The 21,642-nt window shown below is 47.7% G+C and overlaps 1 protein-coding gene across 1 annotated transcript; it reads left to right on the plus strand.

Moving 5' to 3' along the window:
• Positions 1–4,955: 4,955 nt before the first annotated feature.
• LOC124594674 (collagen alpha-2(I) chain-like) lies at positions 4,956–20,909 on the plus strand. Its single transcript, XM_047133042.1, has 3 exons — positions 4,956–5,217; positions 17,946–19,963; positions 20,859–20,909. The coding sequence occupies exons 1-3, from the start codon at positions 4,956–4,958 to the stop codon at positions 20,907–20,909; spliced, it is 2,331 nt and encodes a 776-aa protein (XP_046988998.1).
• The last annotated feature ends 733 nt before the right edge of the window (positions 20,910–21,642 follow it).

Consider the following 21,642-nt stretch of genomic DNA (forward strand, 5'->3'; position numbering starts at 1 on the left):
TGCCAATACAAGTACAGAAGTACAGCAGTAATTTTACGGTATATTCATAATTTTTTCTTTATGGACTGTGACTACAACTGAATGAAAAACAGTTTTCGTGCCTTTCTGTGGTGCGGAATGACAGATTTTGTTCTATAATTTCTATTGTTTCTGTGATAGGGATGGAGGTATACATATTTTCCATGTCGAATGAAATCAGTGATGCTGTGAGTGGTACCTGTATGTTCTCTGTATGTTCTATTAGGTTTCCTGTGTTTACTTTTTACTGTTGTTTTCTGCTTCATAGTGTTTTCTAATCAACTTTCGGAGTTGTTTGGCTATGTTGTATGCTGGGTCTTTCTTGAATTTGATAACAGCTCTCATTGGCATTCCATCTTTATGTGCCTGTGGTTGACGGCGGAGTGTTGGTGCTAGTGGGTTTTTCTGTGTTATGTAATATTTCTGTTGGTGAGTGTCGTTCAACGTTTTTCAGTGTTCGTTTCAGGTATACCTGGAATCGTGTAGTTGGATCTGACCTCAGTTTCTGTATGGTATTGGTATTTATGGATTGGATGTTTTTGTGATGTATTGCTCTTTTTTAATGAGTACAGTTAAATTTCCCGTGTCTGCTCTTGTTATTAATATGTTGTTAACTTTTGTTTCAATCATTTCATGATGGCTGCTTGTGTTTGGTTGTTATTGTGTGCTGCTGTGTTTTTTTACTATGCTTTTTATTTCTTTTTTACTGGTTCTTTTGTCAGTCCCATGTTTATTTCACAATTACTTTGTTGTTCTTCACGTGTAAGGCTGTGTTCAGTTTCTACTATGAGATTTTGCATGTATTGGTTGTTTGCTTTTTCAAAGAGCATTTTTTTTCTCTTTTTCGTGTAGTTTTGCCTCCGTTAGGTTAACTAAACATGGATGAAATGTGTGTTTTTTTGTGGTTTCATATTTAAAATGTGAATGTATATTTTTGTGTCATTTTTACTGTTAATTTCATTATCTTCTGTTTACGCTTGTTTTGTAAGTGATCCATTCCTGTGTGTGTGGTGTTCAGTTTTTTCTATTAGTGCCATGAGAACTGTGGGATTTACTATGTTTTGTGCCATTTCTAGATGAGTCTCAGAGCATCATGTTTAGGTACTGTTTCTTAGAATAAAGCATGTTAGATTTCTTTCGTAACCAATATCGTTCTGCAATTGGTTTCGACTTTTGTGCCACTGTAGAACTGTTTTTAACCTTTACATTAATGTAACTTGGAATTAAAACGTTCTCTCAGCATGTTTTGTTGAATTTTATGTGCTGTATCGTCCTATGGAGCCTCGGAAGTATTTCCTTGATCCTGTTGTACATACTGACAGGGAATGCTTGACACAGCTGTATTAACGTCTTCAACTTTTGTAGTCATGTCTTCCTCAGTTGCCTGTGATATTACAGTATATTTATAATTTTACTTTATGTACAGTCTGACTACAACTAAATGAAAGAAAAAAACAAAAGTTGAAGATATTAATACAGCAGTAATGTTTTAATTCGACTGTAATGAACAAAAACCACTTCTCATATTTTAATTTTTTTTTACAAGAGAATTATAAAATGCAATATTCTAGTATTGAGTTCTCCTTACACAGCTTCATTCTCGCATCAGAAGTTGAAAAACTTGCTGTATGTTTCCCCGTTCTGGTAAGGAAGCTTGCCCATAAGTATGGCTGGCCCTTCAGATGAAGTACGGCATGGTATCTATCTGCCATGGTCTAGATTTTTTTTTAAGACACTGGCTTTCTTTAATTCTTCTGTTTTAGAGGAAGAAGTATTTATAGAAATTTGACAGACGATTATAAGGCATATCGATCATACTGAATTTGGAGATCTTACATGTCTACGTTGACTTTTTTAAGCAGCACCTTTAAAATAGGACGTCGCTTGTATGGGTTGGAACGACATGGAATGGACTGACAGCTTTCGCTGACTCAGTCACCTCGGGGGAAATCTTGCGGAAGAGAACTCTTGCTTGTATTTCTTCTATCCTGCACTGGTTATTAGTGAATGTTTCAAACATTTTTTAACTTGGACAAGTCTAGGAACATGCCCCAGAGTACTGAAAACAGAACAGCATTGTAAATGGGATTCGTTTAAGAATTAGAGAATTTGATATTCCCTTGATGCACTGTACAGGTAGAGGAAGTGAATTTAAAATATAATGCATTTATTATTACGGTAATGTAACATGTCGATATTCACTGGATTACAGAGAGGAACATCACAAAGAGTGGATAGGCAGTATCGAAAGCATATTCTTAGTGCTGATGCTCGGTGAACAATCTCTGTCGCCGATTTCACAAGCTGCGATATTGTAGCGAAAAAACAGTGACCCGTGTATACAATAAGTTTCCTTCAATTTACTTCTATGGTCACGAACTTTCTGATAACACATTATCGTTTTCTGTCTTTAATGACCATCAGATCTGCAGCAAAAATGGGAAAAAACATAAATACACTCTCAGATTCTCTACAGCTAAAAACAATACATACACCATAATGAGAAAGTAGTACTAACAATATATGAAGAGGCATACCTGTTTCATAAAAACAAAGTTCTAATGTACTGCAGCCATAGAGGCATCGTCAAATATTAAATGCAGAATCAGCACCAGTATCGTCAAACACACATAAATATCATATGCACGAGTCATGTTGTCAGTAACACTACTGTTTGAAACAAGCTGCCGTACAGTAGCCACAGGAGGTTTGTGTTGTAAGTTCACCAGATGTCGCTAATGTCGGCATACACTAGTTTTCAATAATTAATTGAAACAGCGAAAATAAAGGGGGATACAATAGTTGAAGTCTGTAATGAGCTTATAGCGTATGAAAGGCGTTACAGTAATACAAAACTGTAGAAAGAAGAGCACGACAAAAGTAAGATTGTTAAAAAGAGGAAGTGTTAAGAAACAGTGGTGACGTATTGTCTAGTGCCAATATTATATATAATGACAAATATTAAACACCTTTGATAGTGCATCGGTTAATATTGAACAACCATAAAACAAATCGCTAAAGGAGCCACAAATGAAAGAAAACATAGTGCTGCACATAATCCGCGCCCTCTGTTAGCGCTGACGCCAGAATTCCGCACAGGCGGGAAGTGGTTGAAGGAACGTGACCGGCAGAGGGCCCCTCCTACCCTGCGCCACTCCGTTGCAAGAAAAGAATGATAACATTCCGTAACAGTGACCAACATTATCTCGTTAATGCACTCTATGAAACGAACAGAGAAGGAACAAGGAAATACTAGGGTCACGCGTAATACGTACGAAAACGATGTAAATATGTGAAGCACTCAATAAAAGGTGAAATTATCAACACACTAGATGTAACAGGCGTGCAGTGATTAGAGTAAAACATCGTCAAATAAAGCAAAGCAGGAACTGGGCACAAGGTCATTATTATTTAAGTTTGGATGGTTCTTTATTCTTTGCTTTATAAATTACAAGCTCCTCTAACAAATTAAGAGCACGGCCTTTTTCCACTCTGCGAAGAATACGCATACAATTCTCAATGCTCTCTATGGACTGGCCAGTATCATAAATGCTGTCCCAAAGCCGATTTGTTTCGTGGCTGTGAGTGTTCTTTAATCCTTAATTTAAAAGAGCGGCCTGTTTGACCGATATAATATTTGTCACAGTTACTGCAGTCAATCCTGTAGACTCCAGAGTCATCAAATTTATCATACTTCCCTTTCAGTTTATGTTTTTTCCGCAGTTTCTGGGTGTTGTTAACCTGAAAGCCACCTCTGACAGACACTTGAAAACATTTTTCTATTTGCAGGGACATTTTGCAGTTAAATTTCATAGGAATGGTTTTCATTCTATCTTTGCCTGTTCTGTTTTTTTTTGGTGTGTGTGTGTGTGTGTGTGTGTGTGTGTGTGTGTGTGTGTGTGTGTGTGTGTGTGTGTGTGTGTGTGTGTGTGCGCGCGCGCCTGCTGTTTGTTAAACGTTTCTTTAGCGTACTGTAGGGGCGCGTGACATTTATAGAGAAGCCGTTAGCTACCGCAATATGCTTTAAAATGCTAAGTTCTTTACGTATTTCGTTTTCGTGCAAAGGCATGTATGTATGTTAGTACTAGTTTTTCATTATGGTTATGTATTGTTTTTAGCTGTGGACAATCTGCGAGTGTATTTATGTTTTTCCCCATCTTTGCTGCAGATCTGATGATGACCATTAAAGACCGAAATCGGCAATCTGTTAACAAAACGTTTGTGACCATAGACGTAAATTAAAGGGAACTTCTATCGCCAATGTTGCAGTAGGATTTTATAAAATGTAACAAACCATTGTGGCACCTGGAATATGTAGTAAATAGTTACAATTAAATACTTACAAAACATTATGCCAAAACTAAAGAAAATAAGTCAACAACATGGTTTCTGATGCTCGGAAGCAACAGACGCAGAAACAGGGTTTGTTATTAGATTCTATAGTGTTACAGCTATTTTAAATTTGAGAGTCTTCTTGAAATTTCACGATCTCTCCTTCACGCCAAATGGAGGACACCTGCCCCTCCCATCCCCTGCTGGCAGCCTGTAAGTGCTCAGAGCGCACTGGACTTTTCAGCAATGAGTACAGTATATCCTCGTAGCCCACCACCTCCACGACCTTTGGCCGTGCTGCCGCTGCTGCGTCTCCCTTTTCCTGCACCTGTTCCTCCACATCCTGCCAGGCTGCATGGCGCCAATCAATGTTGACGTCGCGCCTGAATGTCCATGTGGCGCCCATGAACGCCCACATTGGGCCCAAGAACGCGTTCGTGGCAGCTCTGAACCTCTGCATGGCGGCCATTTACGTCCACTTGGCGGTCCATGACATACGTGTTGCGGCCATTAACGTCCGCGTTGTGGCCATTGACGTCCGCCTGGCGCCCTAGGACGTCTGCGTTGTTCTCCTGAAGTTCTGCAAGGAACTCCTGAACGTCGGTATGGCGCCTCAGAACGCCTGCGCGGTGTCCGTGAAGGTCTGCGTGGCGCCCCTGAACGTCCGCATGGCATCCACGAAGAGCTGTGTGGTGCGCGCTGAGGTCTGCGCAGCGCCTACGAAGGTCTGCCCGGCGCCTATGAAGGCCTGCTGCTTCCTCAAGCAGGGATGCATGCCAGTCATCCAGGACAGCTTCTCCTCGACCACCGGCAGTGGCTTCCTCGACCAGGGCCGCTGCTTTCCTAGTCAGGGCAGCGTAGTGCCCAGTTAGGTTCTCGGCTTCCGCCGCTAGGACCGCGCAATCTGCCGCCAGCGCCGCGTAAAGCTGCACCAGAGCCCCACAGCTTACTGTTTGGGTCTCCTTCGTACTCTGCTTCGCCTCCACTTTCTCCTTAATTATGTCTGACATCTGGTTTTCACCAGGCAACCTAAAAATCATTGTAATGAAAATGTTCAAATATTCAAATGTGTGTGAAATCCTATGGGACTTAACTGCTTAGGTCATCAGTCCCTAAGCTTATACACTACTTAACCTAAATTATCCTGAGGACAAACACACACACACACACACACACACACACACACACACACACCCATGCCCGAGGGAGGACTAACCTCCACCGGGACCAGCCGCACAGTCCTTGACTGCAGCGCCGTAGACTGCCCGGCTAATCCAGCGCGGCTATTCTAATAGCTCAACGATAAATGTTCACACTTAGTAAGAGGTGGAAGTTTCTGAAATATATTGAAATTATACCTAGATCGTTTCCCGCACTACAACTTCCAAATTAGTTCCCCTTGAGGGACCAAGGCTTATGTCATATTTAAATGAATCCTTAAACTCTTCGTTTGTGCGTCTACTACCCTCTTACCATCTATAATTTCACTGTTATCTCCTCCACTGCATATGTGGACATCCGCAAAATATTATCTGAGAGGCAAGATTGTGTAATTTCTATTTTCGATGTAATGGATTCCCACTCTAAAAATAAGAACACAAAAGTTATTGTGCCCGGTATCTTTGAAAATATTCCGCTATTTTTGTCGACATTTTCTCTTTCACTCAGCACAAAAATGTTTCTTCTGGGCAGAATCGCTCTGGCACATCAAACTAAATATGCTCAGCAAGGCCTATCAGACCTCCTACGCTTACAGACTTGCTGGTATGGTACTGTACTGTTGTGGTTAAGTTTGGCTGAAGGAAACTGGTACCATAGGAAATTGGCTATGGATATTCAGAAGGCGTAAAACAGCAGTGTTCACTTCATGAACGGTTTGGAATTGCCAGCATCTGAAGGTCAGTAAGGGCTGTAACGGGAAGTCACAAAACATTAGTAATTATTTCAGCAGTGTTCTGTAAATGTTTGCATCAGCTGTGACTAAAGCACCAGTGAAACCGCGGATAAGGTAACTAAAATGTGTAATTTTCTTTCAACAGCCCAATTACTGGTAAGTCACAGTTATGAGTATCTATCTCATAAAGATTAACTGCACGAGGTAGGGCTAGATATACGGTTTAGTAGCAGAATCATTTTTAGATACGTGAAATAGTTCTGCGCTCAACAAAACGTCTATCCCCTACTCTTGAAGGGGTTAAGAGCCGCTTCCCCCCCCCCCCCCCGTCCCAGTTTGGATCCCCCTTTCCCAATCCACTCACTCCCCCTGACACCTTTCACTCAAACCTTCACCCTTCAATTTTATTTTCATCTTTAGGGAAAGGATGAAGTCCTCGAGCTACGTCGAGTGAGCACAGCAGGTGATAGACAACTCTCTTGGTTTCAGACAAATATTTCTGAACAATGAAGCCGTATGTCGTCGCGCATTGTCGCAACTGATAATCCAGTAGCTCTCATTGGGTGTTTCCTCCTCGTATACTCCTTTAAACTCAGACTGTTGCGATTGAATATTTTATTGGTCAAGTGACCCACGATGAAATATATGAAGAATCCCGCCAATATGGTAAAACAAATCAACAATAACGTAACGCTAGTATTGGCTTGTAAATCCTTTCTTGACCAAAGTGGAGGACTCCTTTCGACTACTGCTGCTTAGTTCCACTGTAAAAGCCATAAATTCAACTCTTATCAGCAGCGACAACCTTCGAAACAAAGTCTGGATCATCTTTAAGCAGTTATTTAAGTTCATTGGACACCACGAGAAGTGTCTTGTGATCGTCTTTAACCAGTTATGACAAAAACTTCGCCACAATCTTCATGTTCAATTTTGACAAATTTTACTGTACTTGTTACAAAGATGTTTCACAGTTGTTGGATGGTCTGGCAACAGTCTTGCATAATGACATACCTCATTTTCTGAATATTTTCCGGTGTGATGCCAGTTGACGACCGACTGGAACAGTTTTAGTTTTCAGTATTTGTTTGCCTGTTATTGGAACGCTTATACCAATGTCATGCTTGTGTGTGACCTAAAGCATTGGTTCCGAAGGTTAATAGCAACATGTGGTGCGTTTACTCAATGGATTTTCCAAGCAACGACACTTTACAATAGCACACTACTGATGCACGCCACACATCGCAAAAACCTCGAAGTCACGGAAACACGAAAATGTGAAGATCTGATCATTTTGTTCGCAGCCACTTGCCTCACAGATTCATTTGTAAGTTCGTTGTTGCTTTAGGGTACAAAACAGCTGAGGTCATAGGGGCCCCATGACAAATTAAAATGATCATTCACCGAATGAATTTGATGATGATTGAGCTGAGGCGCGCTCGACGTCGTTGTCATCAACGCCCTGACGAGAAGTCGGCATGCTAATCTCATGGGTGGAGACGAAGGCTGTCCCCATATGTGGAGCAGTTTATAATGAATTAAAGTCTGCCTCCCTTCTCCACTAATTTAGTGATGAAGCCTGACAGATCACAAAATTTCACCACCCTTGTAACAGTAGAATCATTATCTGTTAGGATGGTGGGCAGATCTCCATCGACACTGAGGGCTGCCCTAATATCAGTATATAGGACACACGTTGCCACAATATGCAGAACTGAAAGTGGCACTCTACAAGTTCCACAGAGTGGTGGACCCTCCCGCCGGAGGAGGAAGTCATGTGTTACAGGGCTATGTCTGATGCACAGTCGTGTGAGCAAAACCTTCCTCCCGTGAGGTGGACATGAATTCTGTCATGCATCTGTGGTACATCTGAGCGACTGCAGTTTGTTCTCTGTCACCTGCAATCACTCAGTCTCCCACTGATGCATGATGCGTCTGTCCGAACATAAGATGACGGCGTGTAACAGGATGAGACATTGCTGGACAGCACAGTCCCGACATGCTCTCTTGGTGGATTTGTCGCTGCCCTGTATCCCAATGTGGCCAGGTACCCAGCAAAAGATCACCTCCTTGCCACAGTGTTGGAGCCGCTGTAAGGAGTCATGGATGAGCTGAATCATCTAGTCTACTGGACACATTTTGTGAAGTGCTTACAGTGCACTAAGCGAATCGGAACAGACAAGACACCTCGTACGGTGATAACTGTGAACCCTCTCCACTGCCATCAGAATGCCATGTAATCCTGCATCATAATTTGTAAATTGTTCAAGAAGACGCACTTTAAAAATCTATTTGGGGAAACAGCTGAACAACCGAGGGCATTCTCTTGCTGGGATCCATCTGTATAAACTACGATAAAACGGTGGTACATACTTAAAATAGATGAAAAAGTTGTAAAAGCAAAGTGTTTGGTACAAATTTTCTTGTACTGTGTCAAGCTTAGGATCACTCTGGGCCTGTGAAGACGCCAAGGTAGCAATGCGTTCCATCATTGGCTGTGTATTTTGATGGATCAGACCCTTGAGACAGTCTGTAGCACACGTCCCAAGTGGCTTGGTCGCATGGGGCTAATTCCTGAACAACCGTTCAAAGGTGGTTTGGACCACTTACTAAATGTCAATGACTTGAGATGACAGATTTTCAGCGCCTGTTGAGCCGAAAGGATACATCGCCGAATCCAGAGTGGTGGTTCACGAGCCTCTGTACACAGACTCGGAACTGCGCTGGTCTGAAAGTTTCCAGTCCATATCCAAATGCCCTCAAGGTGGACAGCATCTAACATCTTGAGGTAGGAATGACGGGCTGCTCCTTAGATCACGCTGCCATAATGCCATAATGATCGAACAAATACCCCATGAAACTGCAGGAGGCGGGATCTGTCAGCTCCCCAAGTTTTTCCACTAAGGCAATTCAAAACATTCAATGATTGGAAATCCTTTCAGGTATGGGAGCCAAGTTAATTTAGAGTCAAATAATAAACCCAAAAAACCCACAGTTTCTTGAAAATGTAAAAGATTGTGCCCCATTTTGAGGACTGGTTGGTTAAAAATCTGATGAGCACGGTTAAAACTAAAGCATGTAGTCTTCTTGGGAGAGAACCAGTTGTCCTAGTCTAGGTTTTCAGCCTCCTAATGGTCAGATGTAGCTGCCTCGACGTCGTTATAAAATGTGGGGAAGAGTAGAAGACTTCAAAGTCATCCACAACAAAGGGCATTTGACAGAGCTCCTGACTACAGAGGAAATGCCATTGATAGTGATGGCTAACAATGTGACACTGAGGACACTGCCTTTGGGGACCTCAAAACATCATTAGTTGGAAGATACAAGAACACACTGTGATATTAAGAGGTGTGAGAACATACACGGCAATTTCTTTCATGGTCGTGGCAAGAGGGACAGGAGAGGACTCGCATCCCTCATCAATGATAATAGGAACTCATCCTTCAGCCCTGTCTGCAGTAGTATCGTCCTTACTGTATGGGTGGTGATCCTGTAATGCAGGTGTGTCCGTGACTAATAGTTTCTTATAGGCAGATGCAGAATAGTTTCTCGTGAATCAGGAGCTGTAATTCTTGCAAATGTGAGCGATATCCATTTAAATTCCACTGCAACACAGGAGTCCCTGTGGAAGCCATTGTTTAGCGATGGTTGTTCTTTTCTTTCTCCCTCGGAGGCTATGATCTACTGGGGAGGTTAGAAGGAATGTTAGCAAGTTCCCGACTGTCCGGTTCCTCCGACTGGAAGTCTATATCCTCAAGAGAACAGTCCCAATCAGAGAGGAATAGAGCTCGCCGAAACCTAAGGTTTAGCTACTGCTGTCTTGGACGTTTAACTATTTTTCGAAGGACGTTTCTCTTTACTGATGGGAGGAAGTGGTTGGCAGGGCTGTGGGGTCGGCTCAGTTGGATTCTGATGGTGGGTAGTGGTATGTGGCTTAAGTGGTAAGCCCATTGCTGACGGCTTACAAACGATTTCAGTTTTAACTGGAGTGTTTCTCCCACAGTTACACCAACAAGTGCTTGTGCTCGTACTTGAATCTGTGGTCTGGGTTTATGTGTAGGCATCATAGATATTTACTGGCGTCTTAAGGGCTGATGTAAAAGAAGTAGCAAAAACCGGAGATTGGATAGCTTTGAAAGCTTTTTTAACTTCACCTTCGTGTGCGCGTCTCTTGACTTTCAACTCCTGAATTTTCCTTTCCTCGTTGTAAACCCCTCACTTTCTGCTTCACATGGGGCTATCCCCGGAGAAGTTTACACATTTCGGAAGGAAGTGTGCAAGAATTGCCTAATTCGTGAGCTGAGCCTCCACAATTGCCACACGTAGCCCTCCCATTACATCTCATAGTGGTATGGCCAAATCTTTGACATTTGTATCATTGCCCTGGGTTATAAATAAACGGGTGAACGTTAAGACGGATATAGACTGCAAGGACATATTCCGGTAATACCGGAGTGCTAAACGCTAGAATAAATGTTGCCAATTTTTCCAGTTTGCCGTTGACTCTTCTCATAGTTCTGCATTACGTGACGTAACTCCATTATATAGGAGTAGGTAATCACACCCTTACTGAAGTTAAGGGTGTTATGCAACTCCGACTCGACTGGTTATTCACCTAAGGCCACACATCCCAGGAGTTTAGATATTTTGATTGAATTAGCAGTTTCAACTAGAAGTGTGCCATTACGAAGTAGTTTGACACTTTTTAGAGATCCAGCAATACCTCCCAACGCCTTGTGAATACAGAAACTGAATACCTTCTCAGAGGTCCCCCTGTTCCTTCGATTACAATGAAAGTATTATCGCACACAAATGTCCTGATACTATGATTCTAAGACTTCTTTGCAGAAGGACTGATAAACCAAGCTCTTTTTGATGAGTGGGTGGAGTTACTACCTGACTGTAAACCTGTCCCATCAGGAGTAGTAGATTGATTTTTCAGCCCGACCAGCCTCAGGAAACATTGCTTCCTATTCGTAGTCTGACATTACCTGTTGCCAACAGCGAACATGAAATACAAATTTTTTGTTAACATTTTAGGGAAACAGCGATCTTGTAATCTATAAAGTCGCTTTCAAAAAGAAACGAGCTGGAGGCATAATTATAGAAACCAGTATTTGTATGTTAGAAGTATTGATCCTGGCTCTTGCGAGACTTGTCCCACTGTGACACACGGCGGTGAATGGCTGGCTCTCAAAACTCCTGGGGCTGTGATGTTAACCAGTTATGCACGTACAGCTGGAAGTTGTCCGAGGTGAATCGTTTGCCCCCAGAGCCTTTTTAAAGGGACCAAAAGTGGCGTAATTACAGTGAGAAAGGTACGGAGGGTGGCCGAGAACCTCCCATTTGAATTTCTGTAGGAGTGCCGCAGCTGTGTTATCCGTATGAGGCTTTGCATTGTCGTGGAACAGAATGACTCCACAAGAGACATTTGCCTGGTTGCTTTGATTTCATCGCTTGGTGAAGGCTGATCAAGTTTTGCGAGTAACGCTGCTTAAAATGGCTCTGAGCACTATGGGGCTTAACATCTGAGGTCATCAGTCCCCTAGAACTTAGAACTACTTCAACCTAACTAACCGAAGGACATCACACACATCCATGCCCGAGGCAGGATTCGAACCTGCGACCGTAGCAGTCGCGCGGTTCCAGACTGAAGCGCCTAGAACCGCTCGGCCACCACGGCCGGCGTAGCGATGGACATTAACTATTGACCCGTGCTGCAGGAAGTGAGTAAGAAGGGGGCCATCTTGGTCAAAGAAGATCGTCAGACTGGCAGCGTTGGACGACTGGAGCATGCTGCTGCTAGCTCTCACGTGATGTGGACGCTTGCCCTCTAGCGAAGGGCTGTGGACTTCCTCGCTCTGGTCGGAACCACTCCTCGTTACACAGGCCTGTCGCCGTTTTTTTTTTTTTTTTTTTTTTTTGTGGTATTAGGGCGCACAACTTCAACGGTCATTAGCGCCCAGACTACGTTAGGAATGCACCGCGAGTCACAAGTTTAAAACAGCAACGAAACGGAAAACACTATAAAAGACAGACTGACAGGCATAGGATTAAAAAAAAACAGCATAATCAAATGTCCTTAGAGAGGGTTGTCAAGTTGATAAAATGAAGAACGCGAGCAGCAGCTCGTGGGTCATCCGCTAAAATGGCATCTAGAGTACATGGCAGGTTAAGATCTAGACGCAGTGTGTTAAAATCCGGACAGGACATTAAAATGTGGCGGACCGTCAGCAATTGCCCACATGGGCAGAACGGCGCCGGCGCAGCCGTCAGCAGATGGCGATGGCTGAACCGGCAGGGTCCAATTCGTAACCGGGCCAAAACTACCTCCTCCCGCCGAGAAGAGCGTGAGGAGGACGTCCAAGCCGCGGGAAGAGGTTTCAAGGCCCGAAGCTTCTTGTCTGTAAGTGCAGCCCAATCGGCATGCCACAGGGATAAAATGCGCCGACAAATGACCCTGCTACAATCTGACGAAGGGACACAACAAGAAGCTGTCCGAGGCTGGAGGACCGCAGCCTTGGCCGCGGCATCTGCAGCTTCGTTCCCAGGGATACCGACATGGCCAGGAACCCACATAAAGCCAACCGGAGAACCGACGTCCACCAGCTGCTGAAGAGAGCGTTGGATCCGGTGCACGACAGGGTGAACCGGGTACGGATCACTGAGGCTCTGGATGGCGCTCAGGGAATCGGAGCAGATGACATATGCAGAATGTCGGAGGCGGCAGATGTAAAGAATAGCCTGGTAGACGGCAAAGAGCTCAGCTGTGAAGACCGAACAATGGCCATGGAGCCGGTATTTGAAACTTCGTGCCCCGACAATAAAAGAACACCCGACCCCGTCATTGGTCTTAGAGCCATCTGTATAAATGAAGGTCATATTAATGAACTTCGAACGAAGTTCAACAAAACGGGAGTGGTAGACTGAACCGGGGGTAACCTCCTTTGGGAGCGAGCAGAGGTCAAGGTGGACGCGAACCTGAGCCTGGAGCCAAGGTGGCGTGTGGCTCTCGCCCACTCTAAAGGTTGCAGGGAGTGAAAAATTAAGGTGTTGAAGGAGGCGACGAAAGCGAACTCCAGGGGGTAGCAGGGCAGAGACATACAACCCGTATTGACGGTCGAGAGAGTCATCAAAAAAGGAACGATAAGACGGGTGGTCGGGCATTGCCAGTAGCCGACAGGCATACCGACAAAGCAGTATATCGCGCCGGTAGGTGAGTGGCAATTCACCAGCGTCAGCATGAAGACTCTCGACGGGTCTAGTATAAAACGCTCCGATCGCAAGTCGTAATCCCCGATGTTGTATGGAGTTGAGGCGGCGTAAGATGGATGGCCGTGCAGAGGAGTATACGAAGCTCCCATAATCCTACTTGGAGCGGACGATCGACCGATATAGGCGAAGTAGGACGGTTCGATCCGCTCCCCACGACATACCACTGAGAACACGGAGGACATTTAGAAAACGGGTACAACGGGCAGCCAAATATGACATGTGGAGACCAGCTAAGTTTCCTGTCAAATGTAAGACCTAAAAATTTTGTTGTCTCCACGAATGGGAGAGCAATGGGACGGAGTCGTAAGTACGGTTGGAGAAACTCTTTGTAGCGCCAGAAGTTAATACAGACCGTCTTCTCGGCAGAAAAACGGAAGCCATTGGCGACACTCCAGGAGTAAGGACGGTCAAGAGAACGCTGAAGACAGCGCTCCAGGAAACACGTACGCTGCGCGCTGCAATAGATAGTAAAATCGTCCACGAAAAGGGAGCCTGAGACATCAGCTGGGAGGCAATCCATTATTGGATTGATCGCTATGGCGAAGAGAGCGACGCTCAAAACTGAGCCCTGTGACACCCCATTCTCCTGGCGAAAGGTGTCTGACAGGACAGAACCCACACGCACCCTGAACTGTCGTTCCATTAAAAAGTAACGAATAAGAAGAGGGAGGCGACCGCGAAGGCCGCATATATGCATGGTGCGGAGAATGCCCGCCCTCCAACAGGTGTCGTAAGCCTTCTCCAAATCAAAGAACACAGCCGCGGTCGGGCGCTTCCGCAAGAAGTTATTCATAATGAAGGTCGAAAAGTTAACTAGATGGTCAACAGCATAGCGGCGCCTACGAAATCCACATTGTACATTGGTAAGTAGGCGTCGAGACTCGAGCAGCCAAACCAAACGGGAGTTAACCATTCGCTCCGTCACTTTACAGACACAGCTGGTAAGCGAGATGGGTCGATAACTGGAAGGCAAGTGCTTGTCCTTCCCCGGCTTAGGGATCGGGACAACAATAGACTCGCGAAAGCATGCGGGAACATGATCCTCAATCCAGATGCGATTGTAAGTACGAAGAAGAAAACCTTTACCCGCAGGAGAAAGGTTCTTCAGCATCTGAATATGAATAGAATCAGGCCCTGGAGCGGAGGACCGTGATCGGCCAAGTGCGTTTTCGAGTTCCCGCATGGTGAATGGGGCATTATAACTTTCACGATTCGAGGAGCGGAAGTTAAGTGGCCTAGCCTCCTCTGAATGTTTGCGGGGGAGGAAGGCAGGGTGTTAATGAGCGGAGCTCTAAACCTCTGCGAAAAAGCGGCCGAAGGCATTGGAGACAGCCTCAGGGGCCACAAGGACGTCATTCGCGACCGTCAAGCCAGAAACTGGTGAGTGGACCTTAGTGCCAGATAGCCGGCGCAGGCTACCCCAGACAACAGAAGGAGTGAAACTGTTGAAGGTGTTTGTGAAAGCAGCCCAGCTGGCTTCCTTGCTTTCTTTAATAATACGACGACACTGTGCACGTAATTGTTTATAAGTGATACAATTCGCCACTGTAGGGTGGCGTTTAAAGGTGCGTAAAGCACGTCGACGAGCACGTAAAGCGTCTCTACATGCTGCGGTCCACCAGGGGACCGGTACGCGACGTGGAGAAGAAGTAGGGTGAGGGATGGAATATTCAGCAGCAGTGAGAATGACTTCCGTGAGGTGTGCGACCTGACGATCGCAGCTTGTGAAGGTTTGATCCTGAAAGGTCGCCCTGGAAGAGAAGAGCCCCCAGTCTGCTTTGGAGATGGTCCAACTAGATGAGCACGGAGAGGGGGTATGCTGCAGGAGATAGATAAAACACGGGAAGTGGTCGTTCGAATATGTAACAGAAAGTGCATACCATTCAAACCGGCGTGGAAGTTGGGAAGTACATATAGAGAGGTCTAAATGGGAATAGGTGTGAGATGTGTCCGAAAGAAAAGTAGCGGCGCCAGTATTGAGGCAGACAAGATTGAGCTGGTTGAAAAGGTCTGCTAACAGGGAGCCCCTCGGGCAGGATGCTGGAGAGCCCCAAAGGGAATGGTGGGCATTGAAGTCTCCAGTTAACAAAAATGGTGCAGGTAGCTGAGCAATAAGTTGCATCATGTCTGCCCTGGTAACGGCAGGCGACGATGGAGTGTAAACGGTACAAATGGAAAATGTAAAAGTGGGGAGAGTAATGCGGATGGCAACTGCCTGCAGGCCGGTGTGCAACGTGATGGGATCGTAGTAAATATCATCTCGGACCAGCAACATAACCCCTCCATGAGCCGGGATACCTACCACAGGGGGTAGGTCAAAACGCACAGAGGTGTAGTGTGCCAAGGCAACTAGATCGCATGGGGGTAGCTTCATTTCCTGGAGGGCTACGACGAGCGGACAGTACAAGCGGAGCAGCAACTTGAAGTCCTCTCGGTTGGAGCGAATGCTGCGAATATTCTAGTGAATAAGTGCCATCGTAAGAAGAAAAGGAAGATGAAAGAAGGGGTCACCTCGAAGGCCGCTGAGGGCCTGGCTTCGAGCGAGCACTGCCGCCGCTATCAGCAGGCGGACAGTCATCGTCCATTGGTTCTATAGGTTCATCGGCCATCTTGGTAAGATGGCCGAGAGGGGGAGCTTCCTCCGCCGGTGAACGGCCAGATGTTCGGCTACCAGCGGTGCGGCCAGGCGACACGGATGACAGCCTGGGGCGGCAACCGCTGGGTGGCGCAGGAGAAGAAATGCGCCGGGGCGGAGAAGGAGAACTGTGCTTCCTATGAGCCTTCTTGTAAGGTCGTTTGGTGGAAGTACCGGTCGATGGCTGGGAGGTCGAGGTACATAGGAAGTCTGCACGGGACGGTTCCTTCATGAAGGCCCGTGCATCTGACTTCTGGGTCTTCGTCTTAGCAGAAGCTGATGAAGGGGCTGGTGTCTGTGGGGTGATGGGAGGAAGAGGAGACGTCGACCCCGCGATCTTAGCACTAGCCGGACGGACGACCGTGGTGCTGAAGGTCAGATCGCATGTCTGGGTTGCCACCTCCCTGGTAGTCCGAGGAGAGGCGAGGACAGTACTGTATTTCCCCGCTGGGAGCAGCGTGGGCTTCCTACTAGCCAATAGCTTGCGAGCAGCCGAGGTGGACACTTTCTCTTTGACCCGAATATCTTGGATACAGCGTTCTTCCTTATAGACGGGACAGTCGCGGGAGGATGCGGCATGGTCACCCTGACAGTTTACACAACGAGGAGACGGAGGTGGACAGTCACCCTCATGGGCATCCCTGCCACAAGTGACACATTTAGCCGCATTGGAACAAGACTGTCGAGTGTGATTGAAACGCTGACACTGGTAGCAGCGCGTAGGTGTCGGGACATAGGGGCGAACAGAAATAACCTCGTAGCCCGCCTTGATGCGCGATGGCAGCTTAACACTATCAAAGGTCAAGAAAAGTGTCCGGGTCGGTACAAGGTCATTGTTGACCTTTTTCATGACCCTATGGACAGCCGTCATGCCCTGCTCAGCGAGGAAAGATTGAATCTCCTCGTCAGTCAATCCGTCGAGGGATCTAGTATAGACCACACCACGAGACGAATTCAAAGTTCGGTGAGCCTCCACTCGGACAGGGAACGTGTACAGGAGTGTGGCTCGAAGCAGTTTTTGTGCCTGAAAGGCGCTCTCAGTTTCTAGTAACAAGGTACCATTATGCAACCTGGTACAAGATTTGACAGATCCGGCTATGGCATCTACGCCCTTCTGGATAACGAAAGGGTTGACAGAGGAAAAATCCTTTCCATACTCAGATCGAGAAACGACGAGGAACTGTGGGGTAGGCGGTAGTACTTTCGTCACTGGGGGCTGGTCATGTTTCCGTTTGTGGGCAGAAGTCGAGAGAGAAGAAGAGAAATCCATTGCGGAGGAGTCCCCCATGATTGCCAGCGTCTCCGATGGCACGCTCCTTCCTTAAGGGGACCCTCTCAGAGGGCACTCCCGCCTTAGGTGAATGTTTACACCTCAGGTCACACCTCAGGTCACACCTCCCAAGAAACAGACGGAGGGACCAATCGGCATGGTCAGAAGGTATCAGCTCAGGCAATCACCCCTCCCTGGGCTTGGCCTTTACCAGGGGGTACGTGCTGCGTGTCTTACTTGTCTACCCAGAGCGGGGAATTACGCGTTACCCCGTCACCGGCTACTCGTGCGAACGCGTGGGTCGGCCTTCAGGCGGGCACAGGGAGGAAGGAAGAAGAAGAAGAAGAAGAAGAAGAAAAAGGAGAGACGGAGAGAGAGGTCAGACTGTCTCAAACGCCGAGGCAGAGACCGGAGGAGCCAAGGGGAAGAAGGCGGCAAGGGGACGAAGGCGGCAAGGGGACGAAGGCGGCAAGGGGACGAAGGCGGCAAGGGGACGAAGGCGGCAAGGGGACGAAGGCGGCAAGGGGACGAAGGCGGCAAGGGGACGAAGGCGGCAAGGGGACGAAGGCGGCAAGGGGACGAAGGCGGCAAGGGGACGAAGGCGGCAAGGGGACGAAGGCGGCAAGGGGACGAAGGCGGCAAGGGGACGAAGGCGGCAAGGGGACGAAGGCGGCAAGGGGACGAAGGCGGCAAGGGGACGAAGGCGGCAAGGGGACGAAGGCGGCAAGGGGACGAAGGCGGCAAGGGGAAGAAGGCGGCAAGGGGAAGAAGGCGGCAAGGGGAAGAAGGCGGCAAGGGGAAGAAGGCGGCAAGGGGAAGAAGGCGGCAAGGGGAAGAAGGCGGCAAGGGGAAGAAGGCGGCAAGGGGAAGAAGGCGGCAAGGGGAAGAAGGCGGCAAGGGGAAGAAGGCGGCAAGGGGAAGAAGGCGGCAAGGGGAAGAAGGCGGCAAGGGGAAGAAGGCGGCAAGGGGAAGAAGGCGGCAAGGGGAAGAAGGCGGCAAGGGGAAGAAGGCGGCAAGGGGAAGAAGGCGGCAAGGGGAAGAAGGCGGCAAGGGGAAGAAGGCGGCAAGGGGAAGAAGGCGGCAAGGGGAAGAAGGCGGCAAGGGGAAGAAGGCGGCAAGGGGAAGAAGGCGGCAAGGGGAAGAAGGCGGCAAGGGGAAGAAGGCGGCAAGGGGAAGAAGGCGGCAAGGGGAAGAAGGCGGCAAGGGGAAGAAGGCGGCAAGGGGAAGAAGGCGGCAAGGGGAAGAAGGCGGCAAGGGGAAGAAGGCGGCAAGGGGAAGAAGGCGGCAAGGGGAAGAAGGCGGCAAGGGGAAGAAGGCGGCAAGGGGAAGAAGGCGGCAAGGGGAAGAAGGCGGCAAGGGGAAGAAGGCGGCAAGGGGAAGAAGGCGGCAAGGGGAAGAAGGCGGCAAGGGGAAGAAGGCGGCAAGGGGAAGAAGGCGGCAAGGGGAAGAAGGCGGCAAGGGGAAGAAGGCGGCAAGGGGAAGAAGGCGGCAAGGGGAAGAAGGCGGCAAGGGGAAGAAGGCGGCAAGGGGAAGAAGGCGGCAAGGGGAAGAAGGCGGCAAGGGGAAGAAGGCGGCAAGGGGAAGAAGGCGGCAAGGGGAAGAAGGCGGCAAGGGGAAGAAGGCGGCAAGGGGAAGAAGGCGGCAAGGGGAAGAAGGCGGCAAGGGGAAGAAGGCGGCAAGGGGAAGAAGGCGGCAAGGGGAAGAAGGCGGCAAGGGGAAGAAGGCGGCAAGGGGAAGAAGGCGGCAAGGGGAAGAAGGCGGCAAGGGGAAGAAGGCGGCAAGGGGAAGAAGGCGGCAAGGGGAAGAAGGCGGCAAGGGGAAGAAGGCGGCAAGGGGAAGAAGGCGGCAAGGGGAAGAAGGCGGCAAGGGGAAGAAGGCGGCAAGGGGAAGAAGGCGGCAAGGGGAAGAAGGCGGCAAGGGGAAGAAGGCGGCAAGGGGAAGAAGGCGGCAAGGGGAAGAAGGCGGCAAGGGGAAGAAGGCGGCAAGGGGAAGAAGGCGGCAAGGGGAAGAAGGCGGCAAGGGGAAGAAGGCGGCAAGGGGAAGAAGGCGGCAAGGGGAAGAAGGCGGCAAGGGGAAGAAGGCGGCAAGGGGAAGAAGGCGGCAAGGGGAAGAAGGCGGCAAGGGGAAGAAGGCGGCAAGGGGAAGAAGGCGGCAAGGGGAAGAAGGCGGCAAGGGGAAGAAGGCGGCAAGGGGAAGAAGGCGGCAAGGGGAAGAAGGCGGCAAGGGGAAGAAGGCGGCAAGGGGAAGAAGGCGGCAAGGGGAAGAAGGCGGCAAGGGGAAGAAGGCGGCAAGGGGAAGAAGGCGGCAAGGGGAAGAAGGCGGCAAGGGGAAGAAGGCGGCAAGGGGAAGAAGGCGGCAAGGGGAAGAAGGCGGCAAGGGGAAGAAGGCGGCAAGGGGAAGAAGGCGGCAAGGGGAAGAAGGCGGCAAGGGGAAGAAGGCGGCAAGGGGAAGAAGGCGGCAAGGGGAAGAAGGCGGCAAGGGGAAGAAGGCGGCAAGGGGAAGAAGGCGGCAAGGGGAAGAAGGCGGCAAGGGGAAGAAGGCGGCAAGGGGAAGAAGGCAAGGGGAAGAAGGCAAGGGGAAGAGTAAGGAAGACAGTGAGATGGAGAAGAACAAAAAAAGGAACCAACCAAAGAAGGAAGAAACGAGAAGTGAAAAACCAAAAAGACCACAAATATTGGTCGTTGGACCGTCCGTCTCCGGACGCAGGCGCTAACTACCCCCTTGAGGGGGATGGACTCCTTTTAGTCGCCTCTTACGACAGGCAGGAAGGCCTCGGGCCTATTCTAACCCCCGGACCCGCAGGGGGGTGTCGCCGGTTTGTGCATTCCAGACTCCGGCTCGTATCATTTTGAACGCCCCTTATACATAAAATTAGTGAAGAAACAGCCTAGTTCGCGATGATACTTTGTTAAAATTACGTATGCTTAGGCCACCTTCAGACAGCACCATCAGTTGAAGTTGACGATGCGTGGAACAGTCAGTAGGCCTCAGGCGCTGAAACTGCAGCCTACTGACTGTCATACGCATCGTCAACGTCAGGTAATGATGTTGTCTGAAGATGGCCTAAGCCTAGAGCGAAACTGGTCATTTTAATAAAGTACAATCGCGATCTAGACTGTTTACAGATTTGATACATAACCTAAAATAGTTCGCGAATCGACAGGTAGATTCCGAAAACACAGGAAGGTGAGTAAGGTAATACCAAGGGAAAGGCCATCCGGCAGCAAAGAGAGACTCACCTCTCCCAGATGTAGAGAGAAACGACAAAGAGAATTTCCCATATTTACACACTCCGTCAATCCACAGCGAATGTGCACCTCAACGGTATAAATTATAATTTTGTCATAGTTGCTACAGTTTTTTGCTAATTTAGCTTTCGATCAGAAACATAATACGCACTGCTCAGATTTCCAGAACAGTCGTTTTCATAACGACAGGAACAACAACAACAACAACAACAACAACAACAATTGAATCTAAGATCTTAAGCAGCTGGCACGTGAGGTTTCCAACTATGCAAACAACCAAGAGAAGAGCACAGCTGCCCCCTCTCCCTCAACTTGCCCCACCATATAGACAAACTTATGTACACCGGACGAATTTGAAGAAAAACAGAACATGTAATGGATACTGACTAGTAGCGGGCGTATCCAAAGTCGTGAAATGCAAGCAATTTTGTCATTCACCGCGATACCAACCTCCATCCACGCAGTGGTATGTCGAATCATGTTTAATAAGAGACTATGATAAAAATCAGTATTTCCGAATAACATGTGACTCCCTAGTTTGCTTTGCCTACTCAAATTTATAATATTAGCTAGAAATACAAGACCTTTCTGTGTAATGAAATGTAATTTTATTTCTGTATGTTAGAGATTGAGTAGTCAGAAATCTGTTTACTTGGTAAACAATTTTTATAATTCTTTCCATTACGTCAGCATTAGTTGTGCCTGTTATTCTTAATTTCACAGATATTTACTGGCTATTCAGTCAAATGCCTTTCACACGTCAAGAAGTTACCTGCTAGCGCTACTTCATCATACAATGATTGGAAAATTTGTTACATGACTTATCGGTTGATATTTCTTTCATACATCCAGTCGTGCTGGTTTAACAACGTTTCCTTCCATACATTCCGCCAAAATCTCTTGCTTCGGAAATTATTTCTACTGAAAATTCCAATTTCATTGAGGCTTTCGATTCCTCTACGCCACCCGACGT

Source organism: Schistocerca americana, chromosome 2, assembly GCF_021461395.2.
Source record: "Schistocerca americana isolate TAMUIC-IGC-003095 chromosome 2, iqSchAmer2.1, whole genome shotgun sequence".
Classification (NCBI taxonomy): Eukaryota; Metazoa; Arthropoda; class Insecta; order Orthoptera; family Acrididae; genus Schistocerca; species Schistocerca americana.